At 51.7% G+C, this 12,497-nt stretch overlaps 7 protein-coding genes across 7 annotated transcripts; 3 read left to right on the top strand and 4 right to left on the bottom strand.

Annotated features, from left to right (window-relative positions):
- Positions 1-284: 284 nt before the first annotated feature.
- On the bottom strand, positions 285-659 carry N7477_002661 (uncharacterized protein; the record flags this gene model as incomplete). Its single annotated transcript, XM_056964324.1, has 1 exon — positions 285-659. The coding sequence occupies one exon, from the start codon at positions 657-659 to the stop codon at positions 285-287; it is 375 nt and encodes a 124-aa protein (XP_056824277.1).
- A 977-nt stretch (positions 660-1,636) lies between these two features.
- N7477_002660 (uncharacterized protein) lies at positions 1,637-2,601 on the bottom strand (the record flags this gene model as incomplete). Its single annotated transcript, XM_056964323.1, has 2 exons — positions 1,637-2,110; positions 2,194-2,601. 2 exons carry the CDS (start codon positions 2,599-2,601, stop codon positions 1,637-1,639), a joined length of 882 nt encoding a protein of 293 aa, XP_056824276.1.
- A 1,194-nt stretch (positions 2,602-3,795) lies between these two features.
- N7477_002659 (uncharacterized protein) lies at positions 3,796-6,444 on the bottom strand (the record flags this gene model as incomplete). The annotated part of the gene is made up of 5 exons (XM_056964322.1): positions 3,796-4,580; positions 4,620-4,767; positions 4,833-4,979; positions 5,039-6,121; positions 6,178-6,444. The coding sequence occupies 5 exons, from the start codon at positions 6,442-6,444 to the stop codon at positions 3,796-3,798; spliced, it is 2,430 nt and encodes an 809-aa protein (XP_056824275.1).
- Positions 6,445-7,525: 1,081 nt separating this feature from the next.
- Positions 7,526-8,140, top strand: N7477_002658 (GNAT family N-acetyltransferase; the record flags this gene model as incomplete). Its single annotated transcript, XM_056964321.1, has 1 exon — positions 7,526-8,140. The coding sequence occupies one exon, from the start codon at positions 7,526-7,528 to the stop codon at positions 8,138-8,140; it is 615 nt and encodes a 204-aa protein (XP_056824274.1).
- Positions 8,141-8,848: 708 nt separating this feature from the next.
- On the top strand, positions 8,849-9,305 carry N7477_002657 (60S ribosomal protein uL1; the record flags this gene model as incomplete). Its single annotated transcript, XM_056964320.1, has 2 exons — positions 8,849-8,987; positions 9,043-9,305. 2 exons carry the CDS (start codon positions 8,849-8,851, stop codon positions 9,303-9,305), a joined length of 402 nt encoding a protein of 133 aa, XP_056824273.1.
- A 280-nt stretch (positions 9,306-9,585) lies between these two features.
- Positions 9,586-10,797, bottom strand: N7477_002656 (uncharacterized protein; the record flags this gene model as incomplete). Its single annotated transcript, XM_056964319.1, has 1 exon — positions 9,586-10,797. One exon carries the CDS (start codon positions 10,795-10,797, stop codon positions 9,586-9,588), a length of 1,212 nt encoding a protein of 403 aa, XP_056824272.1.
- Positions 10,798-11,149: 352 nt separating this feature from the next.
- Positions 11,150-11,906, top strand: N7477_002655 (putative proline-rich, actin-associated protein Vrp1; the record flags this gene model as incomplete). Its single annotated transcript, XM_056964318.1, has 2 exons — positions 11,150-11,176; positions 11,235-11,906. 2 exons carry the CDS (start codon positions 11,150-11,152, stop codon positions 11,904-11,906), a joined length of 699 nt encoding a protein of 232 aa, XP_056824271.1.
- Between the last annotated feature and the right edge of the window lie 591 nt (positions 11,907-12,497).

Genomic DNA, 12,497 nt, shown 5'->3' with positions numbered 1-12,497 from the left:
TGAAAGAAGGGGAATCATGCATCGCATCTTGTTCCAGGAGATTCTTGAGATAAATTGCATTCTCGATATCATCCAATTCATCGATGGCTGAGTTGACGTCCCGCGAGCGTGAGCGTGATTGTCGTTTATTAGGCAAGACTACTGGTTGGGGCCGATGAATGACTGGATCAGTGCACATCATCCCCTGTAGTCGCTCGGAGACCCCATAGTGGGTCGTTATTGCTTTGATTGACGCCTTTTGCTCCTCCGGTGCCCAGAAATTGCTTTTGAATGAACAGTCAGCATCATCTGCATCGACAAGCCTGGCCAGCAGACTGTCTCCTTACATCCATCTGGTGCCAAAACATTTCGCTCGCTGGGGTAGAGGTTAGCTCCCGTAGATAGTAGACGGGAGTGCCGCGTACTGGCTTCCTCAGCAACAGCTGGAATTCGTCTCTATCCAGGTCCGTCGCACAAAATGCGTCCTCATTACCGAAATCCAGCACAAAATTCTTGGTGAGCGGATCACTCAGTCGCTTCATGTAGGGTTTGAAATGGATCTTGTCATCGATATCATGGAATTTGTCCTTCAGAGACCAGGCGGAACCTCGGTCGCCGTTGAGACTGGCATAATAATCCTGCGGACTGAGCAGGTCCCGGTAATACGCAGCGTCTGCCATACTGAATTCAAGAAGTTCCGCAGATGGCAAGGTGAGGTTCAGTCCGGCGGTGGTAGTTCCACGCGGGAATAGTTTACTTGAGGGGAGAAGATGAGAACCGCACTGGGAACACGAAAAGAACAAAAACGAGAGGAAAACGCAGACTGCGGCAGACTAATAAACAGTGATGTTGAGACGAGGCACCAGCTCCTCCGAAAAGGGGCAAGTGACCTTCTGAGGCTGACCTTGCCGCCGGTCACGCTTAAGCGCCGGGATCAGCTGCAGCCCTCATCGGTCCCTCATTCTTCATCTTGCATGGTGTCTGACCCCTTCTACACTCCAGTTTTGGCTGTCAAGATCTGCCAAAGTGCTTGGCTGAAGCTTCTGTGGCTGAAGCTTCTGTGGCTGGTCATAGGCGTCATGTTGGATTTATGTATGAGTCGGTCAGATGCGTTTTATGACGAGAGCAGTATTTACTTCAAACCCGGCTTGATGTAGTCTTCTAGGAAATTGGAAGTCGGTCGACCCAAATATGCATTAGGTGGGTCGGGGTTTTGTGATGTGCCCGTTCAGGCCGGCGAGTGGTCTGTGTCCATCGTTCTAGATCAAAGATTCGTGAAACTTGTTTAAGAGGCACAATACATACATCGTGGGAAAGTCGACCTTTTTAACAAATCTTGATCTCATATTTACGCTAATTACGCACGCACTAAAGGTAAGGACAACATGAGCTGCTGTCTTTCTCTGATCATATGTCTGTAGAGATTTGCCAGCTTGAAAGGACACCTTCAGTCCGGTCCCGTAGCACTCCGCCCGTCTGTTGAGGTGCAGATGACCGAGTCGAGCGATGCAAAACCCACGCGTTGCTTTTTTTGGACGGACCGCCCGACCGTTTCCATAAAAAAAAAGCGATATTTCATCGGAAACCCATCGGCATAGAAGGAAGACCTTTCGAGTTCCGGTGTAACTTGACCTAACGGAATCCAGCAGGGCATTACTCAAGCATGCGCCTTGATCTGGGCTTCGATCCAATCCCACAGCTCCTTTCCCTTGCCGTCCCCCAGTGCTTTGACAATATCCTGCCTCGGGTTGCGGGCTTGGAGTCTCCCCCACGGGATTATGAGCCCGCCTTGCTGCTTCTCAGTGATCTCCGGGCTGAGACCCGCATATAGCTCTGTATAGCCGCCTAGCTTAGGTGGATGGAGTAGCCTGTTCACGAAGAACATCATCAATTTGCTCTGGGTGTTGTAGATATGAGTTTTCAGGTTGCCTGGGTTCTGAACCACGCTGATGATGCCGTCCTTGCCATAGCGCTTCCCCGCCTCATCAGCAATCATCCAATTTGCCGCCTTGGACGTGGCATAATTGATGTAGGCGTCATTGGTCCCGCCCTTCTCAAGGTCCTCGAGGTTGTACCCACCTTTGGGGATGACTGCTCCATCATCCAGGAGCTGGTCCAAATGATGCGGACGCTGTTCTTTGGAGAGGCTGCCGCCGCCGCCTGTAATTTTGGGAGGAGCAACTGAGTGAAGAGAAAAGGAGCGATGATGTTAACTCCCATATGGGCCTCGATACCCTGCTTGGTCTTGGAGCCGACCTTCACAGCTCCAATCCCGGCGTTGTTCCATATGATATCAAGGCGCGACTCATGCTCGGAGAACGTTTTGGCCGCACGCCGGACCACATTGAGGTCGTCGAGATCGAGATGGAGGAACCGAAGGCGCGCAGAGCCAGATGGGTCTGTAGACACGATGTCCTTGATGGCCTGTTTAGCGCGTTCCTCGGAGCGGCTGGCCATATAGATGACGGCACCGGTAGGGTAGAGCATCTTGATGAGCTCATACCCAACACCCTGGTTCCCGCCAGTGACTATGAACACCCGTCCCTCTTGGCTTGGGACATCTTTCTCAGTAAAGGTCGGTGGCGGTGGCCAATACTGGGTAATCATAGAAGAGAATGCCATTCTGGGTATCTGTCTCCAATTTAGACGTGTGCAGTGTTTTCCTATTTCACGCCTGAGGTTGTATCAAGATTGCAGTACACCCTGCTGATGCAAAGACTCCTCTTATATCTGCGCAAGGTTCTCTTGCCAAGAACCCCTTTTAACAATCGCCCCATAGTGAAGGTATTGCCAGGTTCAGCTAAGGAAATAAGTCGCCCTTTCTATCCAATAAGGCGGTTTCTACTGAGTTGGCAGGATCAGAATCCCCACAGTTTTTTAGCTTTTGCTTACATTTTCCACGTCTGTCGCCGGCGCCTAAAATCTTGGGAGGGTCTGATCCCTCGGGTGGCCGCACGTGGCGAAGCTGAATTAGTTAACGGAATGTAGGTGCTAAAATGACTAAAGACGCGCAGGTCCGTGCCTGACCGTGGTGCCGGGGACCGTCTGCAAGCCTCAACGGCATGGGCGGATTTTAATGAGATATATCATTCGGATTTCAACTGATTCATGTAAATTCGAGGAGTCCCATGGGATTTCCAATATGAGACTACCCTGTCCTGTCTCTTATAGAAAGCACGGGGTGAGACATATGGCCGACCTTGGCCCTGTAGAATAATGCTCAGAGAGTAGATCAGATCGCTTTAGTTGTAGTCACTGACCCGATCAGACCGTTCAGAGGCGTACTCGGAGTTTCAGAGTTAGCAAACAGAGGCAAGGTCCGGGCATTCAATCGGGGGGAGGAAACGCCAAGAAGTAGAAGGGAAAATGAGGTAAAGAAGCTGGGTTTTTTGGACTTTACTTGTCGACAGCTGACAGAGTGGACGGCACTGACAGAGAAAGAACCATTCAAGCAGAAGACAACACTTATTCTTACTCAATCCGCATGCCCTTTCCGTAAGCACTCATGAGTTTGTTTTCATTGCCCTAGACTTTGTAGCAATTGAAGGGTATATTATGACTAGAACCATTTAGACACCATTAAGTCTTCCAATGTTAGATAGAGACAAATTCTTACACCTTGCATTGATGCTTAGGTCGGTTTTAATTCGATGATCTCATGTTATGGTTAATCGTGGAAAACAAAAGATCACTGGTAGCAAGTTGAAAGCCCTGTGTCAAGACACAGAAAAGCTTTCCCTTTCTTTCACTTCATTCTTTTGAGAGCAATCACGAACATAGCAGTACAGGACATATCTCTGAGTCGATACGCCACATTTATATCTCTTTAAGAAATCCAACTTCAATCAATCTATCCGTGGGGAGTCGGAGGTTAGCCATCTTATTCCTCGTGTTATCCCGAATCCATAGAAAGACGTGTAGCAAGGCCTTTCGAATGCGCGCTGTGCTGGGGTTAATTTTCATCTGCTCTTTCCCTACGATGTAGAGCACTTTGTGTGCATAAGCTGCTTCCAGATGGGCAATGTCAGAGTCGGAAGAGGCGCGGGCTTCTCTGCTGCCCTCCACCGTGGAGCTGCCAGCGGTCACCGATTCCTTTCCCTCGTTCTCTTCGTCCAAGGGCACGTTCGCCCTCTTCGACATCAGATAGTTCCGGACCTGGCCAACGATCACGCTCGCCAGGTTGGGTGTGATTATCTCGTCATTATATCCGTAGCGAACAACTAGTCGGTAACAATTCGGAATAGCTAAACGTGACACGGTGAATTGGTTCTCCGGGGCGATCGAAGGCTGCTCCAGGGGGCGGAGGTGAAAGAACACAATCACCTCAGGCAAAGAGGTGAGCTTGAGCACAAACTGGCTGAACACGATCGGGGTCGTCTCGCCTGCTTTGTCGAAGAATATCCCAAGGCCACGTGTAGTACTGACTGGAAGGTCACCGTATCGTTTGGACAGAAACATTTGGCCATCAGGATTGGATACGACGAAGTGTGATGTGGGGAAGCGGTCTTCAGCTTCGGCGAACCATTGTTGTTCTTTGCCGTAACGCCACAATAGAAAGAGCATGGCAAGGATCGCAGCGAGTGTGATGGTGAACCAGGCCCCTTGAGGCACTTTAGTTAGTGCCGAGGACAGATACGTACCGTCTAGGCAGGCCATGGAGAGCCATGGGAGGACGACAAGGTATGGGCTGATTCGCCAGACGAACATTGCAGCCAGAGATACCATGCAGGTGTCGAAAAATGTCACGAACATGACGCAGACGCCGTACGCATTACCCAGGGACGTTGTCTGCGGGACTCCGAATGAGTTGTGAGAAAACAATAAAACAGGGAAAGGAAGAGACCGCGCCTTACATTGTTATAGATTGATGCGATCAAGATGGTTCCAATCATTAGGAGCCAATTCGCCACTGGAATGAACAGCTGCCCGTGAAATATCCGAGAAGTGTGGATCACTTTGATTTGAGGAAAATAGGAAAACTTCATCACTTGTGCAAGAAGCTATCGGCATAATCAGAGGATGGTCTTTTTTTTTCAATTGAATGCTGTAACTCTCTCACCTGGAAGGTTGCAGTGATGATGGCTTGCGAAGCAACAATGGCAGCCAGAATGGCGATGACCAAGGCTGGATAGATTGTTCCAGGTGGAGCCGCGTTGAAAAAGGGATTCGAATATGCCTCTGGGTGAACGCTGATATATGCTGCCTGGCCAATGTATGCTAATAAAAGGCATGGAAGCGTGTAACACAGCCAGCTGATCTGAATCGCTCTTCGGCTGAAGGCACCCAGATCTGCAAAGAGGGCTTCCACGCCCGTGAAGGCGAGCAAAGTCCCACCCAGCATCCTCCATCCGTCCGTCTTATTACGGATCAAGAATTCGAACGCGAGGCCAGGATTAAAAGCCTGGAAAACCCCAGCATCATATTTGGTGAGGTTATAAATCCCAAATGCCGCGTTAAACCCGAGCCAGGTAATCACAATCGGTGAAAATGCAAAGGACAGTTTCGTGATTCCCAGCGGCTGAATACAAAACAGCCCGATGAGAATGGCATCAGTGACACCGATGACTGTGCCCTTCGATATACTTGGATGCACAACCTCAATGCCTTGAACGGCTCCGAGAACGGACTGGGCTGGAGTGAGCAGGCCATCAGCTAGCACCATGGTGACGGCTAGCACTCCGATCACTTTCAGCAGCCCTCGCGCGAACTGACTGGATTCCAAGCTTCGGCGCACCTTCTGTCCAGCGCGCTCCAGGTCACCGGACAAGAACCGTTTCATCTGAACTAACGAAGCCTCTCTCGGGTCACGATGGGTGATGTTCATCTGTGAGTCAGTCAGTCTTCGATTGTCACGAGGGAGAGATCGTTGAGGAGCACTTGCATAGCGACTGAGGAGGGAATAGGTACTGAAAGTGCCACCTTCGCCGTCATTGTCGGCTCGAAGGATCACCAGTACATACTTGACAGTCACCATCATGAATAGGCTCCATATAATGATGGAGAGGACGCCCAATAGATTTTGCCGAGAAGGGGGGGACGAAAATGTCGACGAGTAGACGTAGAGGGGACTGGTGCCAATGTCGCCATAAATCACGCCCACGGATTGATATGCCAACCACAACAGCACCTTGCCTTTGAATACCTGTCCAGGTTGAGCACCTTGTCACTCAAGCGGTCCCTCATGGTCGCGCTGCCTACCTGTTTCTGCTTATAGTCGCCCGGGAGTCGCAAACCTGGATCATCGTCTGGTTGCTCGGCGATCGGCATCCTGTTACTGATCCGCTCCGGTAGCCTGGAATGGGAGCGAATATTGTGAATACTCTCGTGGATATCTTCATGATGAGATCGTGCCATCGAGAGTGACTCGGGAAAGGCTGGCCCCAAGGTTGATCCATCGTCGCTAGACGGCGGCTGCCCCGACTTATCTCTTGCATGCACGGGCTCTGCGACCCTGATTCTCACCATACTGCCGGCGAACCGATAAGGAAAGGTCGACAGTGACGTTGAGATCGATGGTGAGGGGAGATAGGCGCGTGGCCGTCGTGTGTGGGTGTGGTTGCGTGGTTCACAAGTAATACCATAATGATAACAACGTGATCCATCAGTACATTCACTACTCTGGCGTGACGAGGCTGAGGTTGAATGGCTACCACGGATCACAATTGTCACATGGCCAACGTACAATGGAACGGGAGTGGTCCAGTCGAAGGTGACACATTATCATCTTCCTTATAAGCCCGACCTAGATCTTAGCTCGTCGCTCGTCAGGAGTTAGATATGAGGGATTTCTCTGGTTCTATCAGAGAACAGTCCGAGGAAGCTTATTTCAACAAGCAAAGCGCAGTATATGAAGTTTCTTACCGTTTCCCTGACCGATTGGGAGATACATGCTTGCTTGATTGGACCTTCGGGCAACTCCATGTGCTGAGCGTGAGTCGTGATAAAAACATGGCATTTGTCCTTGGTGGAGATGATAATCATTACTACGGGATGAAATTACGGTACTCGAGGCTGATTTATCGAATGTACTGGACCATGCAAAGGCCAGTGGAACCATGTCCAAATACGGACTAGTGTCTTTTGGAATGGAAATCGTAGAAGTAAATCGAGACAGTGAGAGAGAAAGAGAGAGAGAGAGAGAGAGGGGGGGGGGATTGAAGATACTAAATCTTGGTAAATATTGTGAGCAAGCCTTTGGGGACTTCTTTCAACAGACTCTCTTGACTCACCTTGGTACTATGAGGTGGGCGCAAGCCACGAAGAACACCAAAGTGACATCGTGTTCTTCCATATAATTGAGTCATAAAAAACATTTCTACAATACCTTTTTTAGGACCTCCATAGGCCCAATCCCACACGTCGATCCGCATTTTTGTCATCCATCTCTACAGTCTGGCATGAGTGCTCCACATCTTGACTCAGGGGAGGTCATCCTTATTCCGAAGACCTCCATTTCCCCGGTACGTCTCATATTCGTCGCAAACCGATACAAGAATATCCGACTACATGGTCTCAAAGGTTGATCCAGAATCGTTCTCATCGACATATGAGTTTTGAGTCTCAATTTTCCTCGGATGTATGGCTATCACGAATCCAGAACCCACTCGGCAAGACGTTCGCTGCCGTGATAGATTCCGATGTTGAGCCTGATGATCAAATCAATGATACATGGTCACCTCAGACCGAAGGTGCCCCTAGTACGGTCCGAGGCCTCATCAGAAAAGAATGGGTGGGCATCGCGACCCTCATTGGCCCAGTGCCATTTCCTAGCGAGTGTGACACTACGAAACAGAAACCCTGGGACGCTTTTATCAGAGATGGAAAATACCAAATACCTTCCAACCCAGTGGAACCAGACATTCTGAAACGAGCTCATGTCGTTTATGTGATCGTGGGCAAGTTTGTTCTACCTCATGCTCGTCGCAAGGGACACGCTCGTCGGCTACTCGAGGCCTTTATCGAAGCGGCCGAGGAGGAATCTAGACTATTCGGTGCATCCAAGACTAGCATCACTGTCCAGACCGAGCCAGGCAACCTTGGTGCGAAGCAATTGTATGAGAAAACAGGCTTTGAACCATGGGATGACGTATTGTTAGAGAACCGACGGGGGATTTCATCTCCTGTGGTGTCTTTGGTGATGGAGATGGAGGCCGAGATGTGAATGAATACAGGAGACGAACGTGGCTGCATTGAATACATAAGTTCGCAGTATTCGAGAGATCGAGTTCACACCTTATTTCTCAGGCTGGTAGAGAGGGGTCGCGCTGGATGAGTCAGCGACTCTCATTCTAGGGCACCGCTAATCCCATTTAGGCTTAGTGAACCGCACCCACAAGCGGAGAAATTTGCGGACTACTTTTCTTCTCTCCAAGCCATTCTTGCGCAGAGCCACACCTTAAGAATTTCTTTAGGAAGACTGTCGCCATCATGTCCAAGATCACAGTCGGTACGTTGCTTGCTTCTGCTGATCTACATACGAACCCCGAACTCCCACTAACTTCCTACCAGCCGGAGTGCGTGAGAATGTCAAGCAGGTGCTTGACTACTCTCTCAACGAGAAGAAGCGTAACTTCCTCGAGACCGTCGAGCTTCAGATCGGTCTGAAGAACTATGACCCCCAGCGTGACAAGCGTTTCTCTGGCACCATCAAGCTGCCCACCATCCCCGCCCCAACATGAGCATCTGGTGCGTTCTTCTTCGCCATCTCTTCTCAAGTCGGACATGCCTGTATCGCCACATCGATCAGTGCAGGAGCCGACAAGAAGGTGTAACAATACTTTCAATCGGAAAATACTAACGATAGTCCTTTTGCAGTATTCTTGGTGACCAGCACGATCTTGACCGTGCCAAGCACCACGGCATCGATGCCATGTCCTCCGACGACTTGAAGAAGCTCAACAAGAACAAGAAGCTCATCAAGAAGCTTGCTCGCAAGTACGATGCCTTCCTTGCTTCCGAGGCTCTGATCAAGCAGATTCCCCGTCTGCTCGGTCCCGGTCTGTCCAAGGGTAAATTTCCGTCCTAATCTACCACTGAAAAACTCAAATGCTAATCCTTTTACAGCCGGTAAGTTCCCTACCCCCGTCGGTCACGGCGAGGACATGCAGGCCAAGGTCAACGACGTCAAGTCTACCATCAAGTTCCAGCTTAAGAAGGTTCTCTGCCTCGGTGTCGCCATCGGCAACGTCGGCATGACCGAGGAGGAGCTTGTTGCCAACCTCATGCTGTCTGTCAACTACCTCGTCTCCCTGCTCAAGAAGGGCTGGCAGAACGTTGGCAGCCTTGTCATCAAGGCTTCCATGTCTCCCCCCCACCGTGTCTACTAGATGCTCCGTCGCTTTACTGCGCTGGGGTTTTCTAGAGGGAATGAGAAGTGAGGGTGTCATAGTTTAGTGACCACAAAAAAAATGAACTCACGACTTGGTCTCGATCATACTTCTTTTTCGTAAGCCTGTACGACCTGAATTTAGACATTTCAAAGCATATAGTACAATTGCTATAGTACATTTCATCTGCTCAAATAATAGGCGGGCAAATTACATACTCGTCTAGTACATGCTGCCACTGTTTATTCCATACCTGCCATCAGTTCAGTCTTGTCCAAAATCATGCCGCGCATGCCAATAAATTCCCGCAGACTCTCCCATCCTCACCGACCTCCTCTCCCCGCATGTATGGATCCTTGAAACCCCAAGCGACAGCAACTCTGTCCATAGCAGCACGCTCCTCTTCCCGCAACCACCGTTGCCGCAGGGGAATGCCAGGGATCCAAGTGACACGTTCCATCTGGTCGTTGGCGGTAGTAATAGCCAAGATACCAATGGATGCAGTACCACCGACATAAGCCAAGGACGCCGCAAAGGCAATTCCGGTCGCCGTGCTGGGATCCATAGTATTCTGGAGTGCGCCCGCCCAAGTGGCAGCTGCATAGCAGGCAATTGGAGCACTCGCAAGACCAGCTAAGGGAATACCGGCCTTGCGGAAGACCTTTGCGCGGTGGAAAGCGGGGGCGCAGAAGGTGGTGTCGATGATCGCCAGCACGAGAGAGAGGTTCTTCTGCGCGATAGCGACATCGAGAGCCATGTTGGCTAGTTCAGAGGGAACGGCACTGTTAATGCTCTTGGGGTTGGGCTTGAGATATTTGATCGGCGAGCTGTTGGCCTCGGGGACAGGCTTGTTGGCATACAGGCTGAAGATCTCGGGGAAGTGCTCAGCTCGTCGCAAGAGGGTCTGGGTCTTGGTGTAGTGCTCCAGTGCTTCGGGGGATATGAAGATCTTTTGGTCCAACAGGAGGTCAGTGGCAATGCGCGATAGCGAATCTGCGAGACGTGAGTCCAGCTTTGCGGTCCTGGTTGCTTGGTGGGCTCGTCTCTCTGCCGAGGTCGACGCGCTCTTCTTCTCCTCCATGTCCAAGAGCGATGAGATCGCATTGCCTTCGTCGTTCGATGTAGTGCTTCCATTTTCTCGCGAAACCAAAGCCTCGGCGATCTTCTGGCATTTTGCGAGCACCTCCACAATCGCTTCGTTTGAGGGCACTTGATCCGACTTCTGCAACGCAGATGCCTCGTCTGCTACCTGCTGAATGGCAGAGTCATGTGTGGAGGAGTTAGAGACATAGCGGCGCGCAAGAATAATCGGCGAGGACGCCGATGATTGCACGCTGTGTCTTGACTGCAGCGGCGAATGGCTGTTCGGTAGTCGGCTTGTCGGGGTGGATCGGGCAATGGCAGGGATGCGCGAACCTGTAGAAAACTGACATAATTGACAGATAGAAGCTTGCGGCTTTGGCACTTGGGCCCTCAAGCTAATTCGTTTCATGGTGGCGGTGGCCTAGAATGGAGAATATGATAGCCTTTTTTTTGATAGGAGAGGCTCAAGGCGGAGACTTCGGGCGCAGTCCACTGCCCCGTACTGCGCGCCCTGACGTCTTTGCTTCTGCCTTACACATCCGCGCTTTCTCCTAGGGAGCACCCAACCTCTTGATACCCTTGGATATATCTTATGAGGAGCTCTACTCGCACGTGCTGTCTCTAAAACGCCTTTGATATGCCTCCTCCCCCCCTCCGCCCCCTCCTCCGCCCCCGCCGGGAGGGTTAGGTGGCCCTCCCCCGCCGCCTCCTCCAGGAAACCTGCCAAACCGACCACCGAAAGGCGCAGCAAAGGATCGAGTATGTCACTTGAAGACAGGCTTCTCTCGGTCTGAAATGGACTACAAGCCTCAAAAACTCATGAGCACGTGGCTAACTTGAAGATAGGGTGCACTGCTCAACGATATTCACAAAGGCGCTCGTCTGAAGAAAGCTGTTACCAATGATAGATCCGCGCCGATCATTGCGAGTAGTGGAGGAGGCTCGGTAGCACCTCCTGTCGGAGCAGCGCCACCAGTGCCAGGGGCAATGAAACCGCCTTCCGGGCTCGCTCCGCCGGTTCCCCCGGCTGGCAGATTGCGAAGCAATAGTGAAGGAGTGACTGGGTCAGACAATACATTGGGAAGTCCTGCAGCTCAATTAGGCGGACTTTTTGCCGGTGGAATGCCCAAATTGCGCAGTCGAGGTGGTGTTGATACAGGTGCCACTCGAGACTCCCCATACATGTCTGACTCCGAGGCTGCGCGCCGAGCACCTTCTGCGCCAGCTCCAAAACCTCCTACAGCTCCTCGGCCACCTGGCGCGCGGCCACCACCTCCACCGCCATCTACAGAGTCCCCGCCCGCTCCGCCCGTGAACCCGCTAGTCGCTCAATTGAAGAAACCACCTCCACGACCAGCGGCAAGACCATCATCTTCGATATCTTCGGCAGCTGGTAAGAGTGCACCAGAAGCTCCCCCCTCCACGAGCTCCTCCACCTCCACCAGGAGGCAAGGCTCCGCCGCCTCCTGCATCTCGCAAACCCTCTGGAGCACCGCCACCTCCACCTCCAGTAGCTAGTCCAGCAGCCCCTCCCCCCTCCTCCGCCTTCCGCTCCTCCTACCACTACACGAGGAGCTCCTCCTCCACCAACTCCTCCATCTGGTGGCCCGCCTTCCATCGCTGCTCTAGCCGCTCGCAGTGCCCTGAACAATACAAGCTCACCCGCGGCACCACCGCCACACCCACCACCTTCTGCTGCGCCTGCAGCTCCCCCTCCACCACCACCAGCTTCAGCCCCTCCAGCTCCGGCAAATGAAGCACCATATCGCCCTTCTCCAGTTCCCTCACCTCACCCTGCACTGGATCCCAGTGCGTATACACTGACCAATGGAGGTTTAACTCCAGCACATAGCACTCAGAGTCTGTCATCACACGCTATCCACATAGACGATCCTCGGTTCAAGTTCCAAGGCGACGGTCTACTTCCTAAGCCGCGGCCATTTACAGGTGGAGAGCGCAGATACCGTGCCGGTAGAGGCAGTAGTGTACCACTGGATATGAGTGCATTGCGTGGTTGATTCGTGTGCATGAGAAATTGCAGGCGATCTCGTGCACAGACAGTGAATTGATATAAATCATAAATCTAACGTTGGAGCCAAACTGGCCCTT

This window comes from Penicillium maclennaniae (assembly GCF_028827695.1).
Source record: "Penicillium maclennaniae strain IBT 15551 chromosome Unknown utg000003l:1.0-5670915.0:1.0-5674809.0, whole genome shotgun sequence".
In the NCBI taxonomy this organism is placed as follows: domain Eukaryota; kingdom Fungi; phylum Ascomycota; class Eurotiomycetes; order Eurotiales; family Aspergillaceae; genus Penicillium; species Penicillium maclennaniae.
The sequence above is the reverse complement of the archived record's forward strand: the minus strand, read 5'-3'. Positions and strand labels throughout refer to the sequence as shown.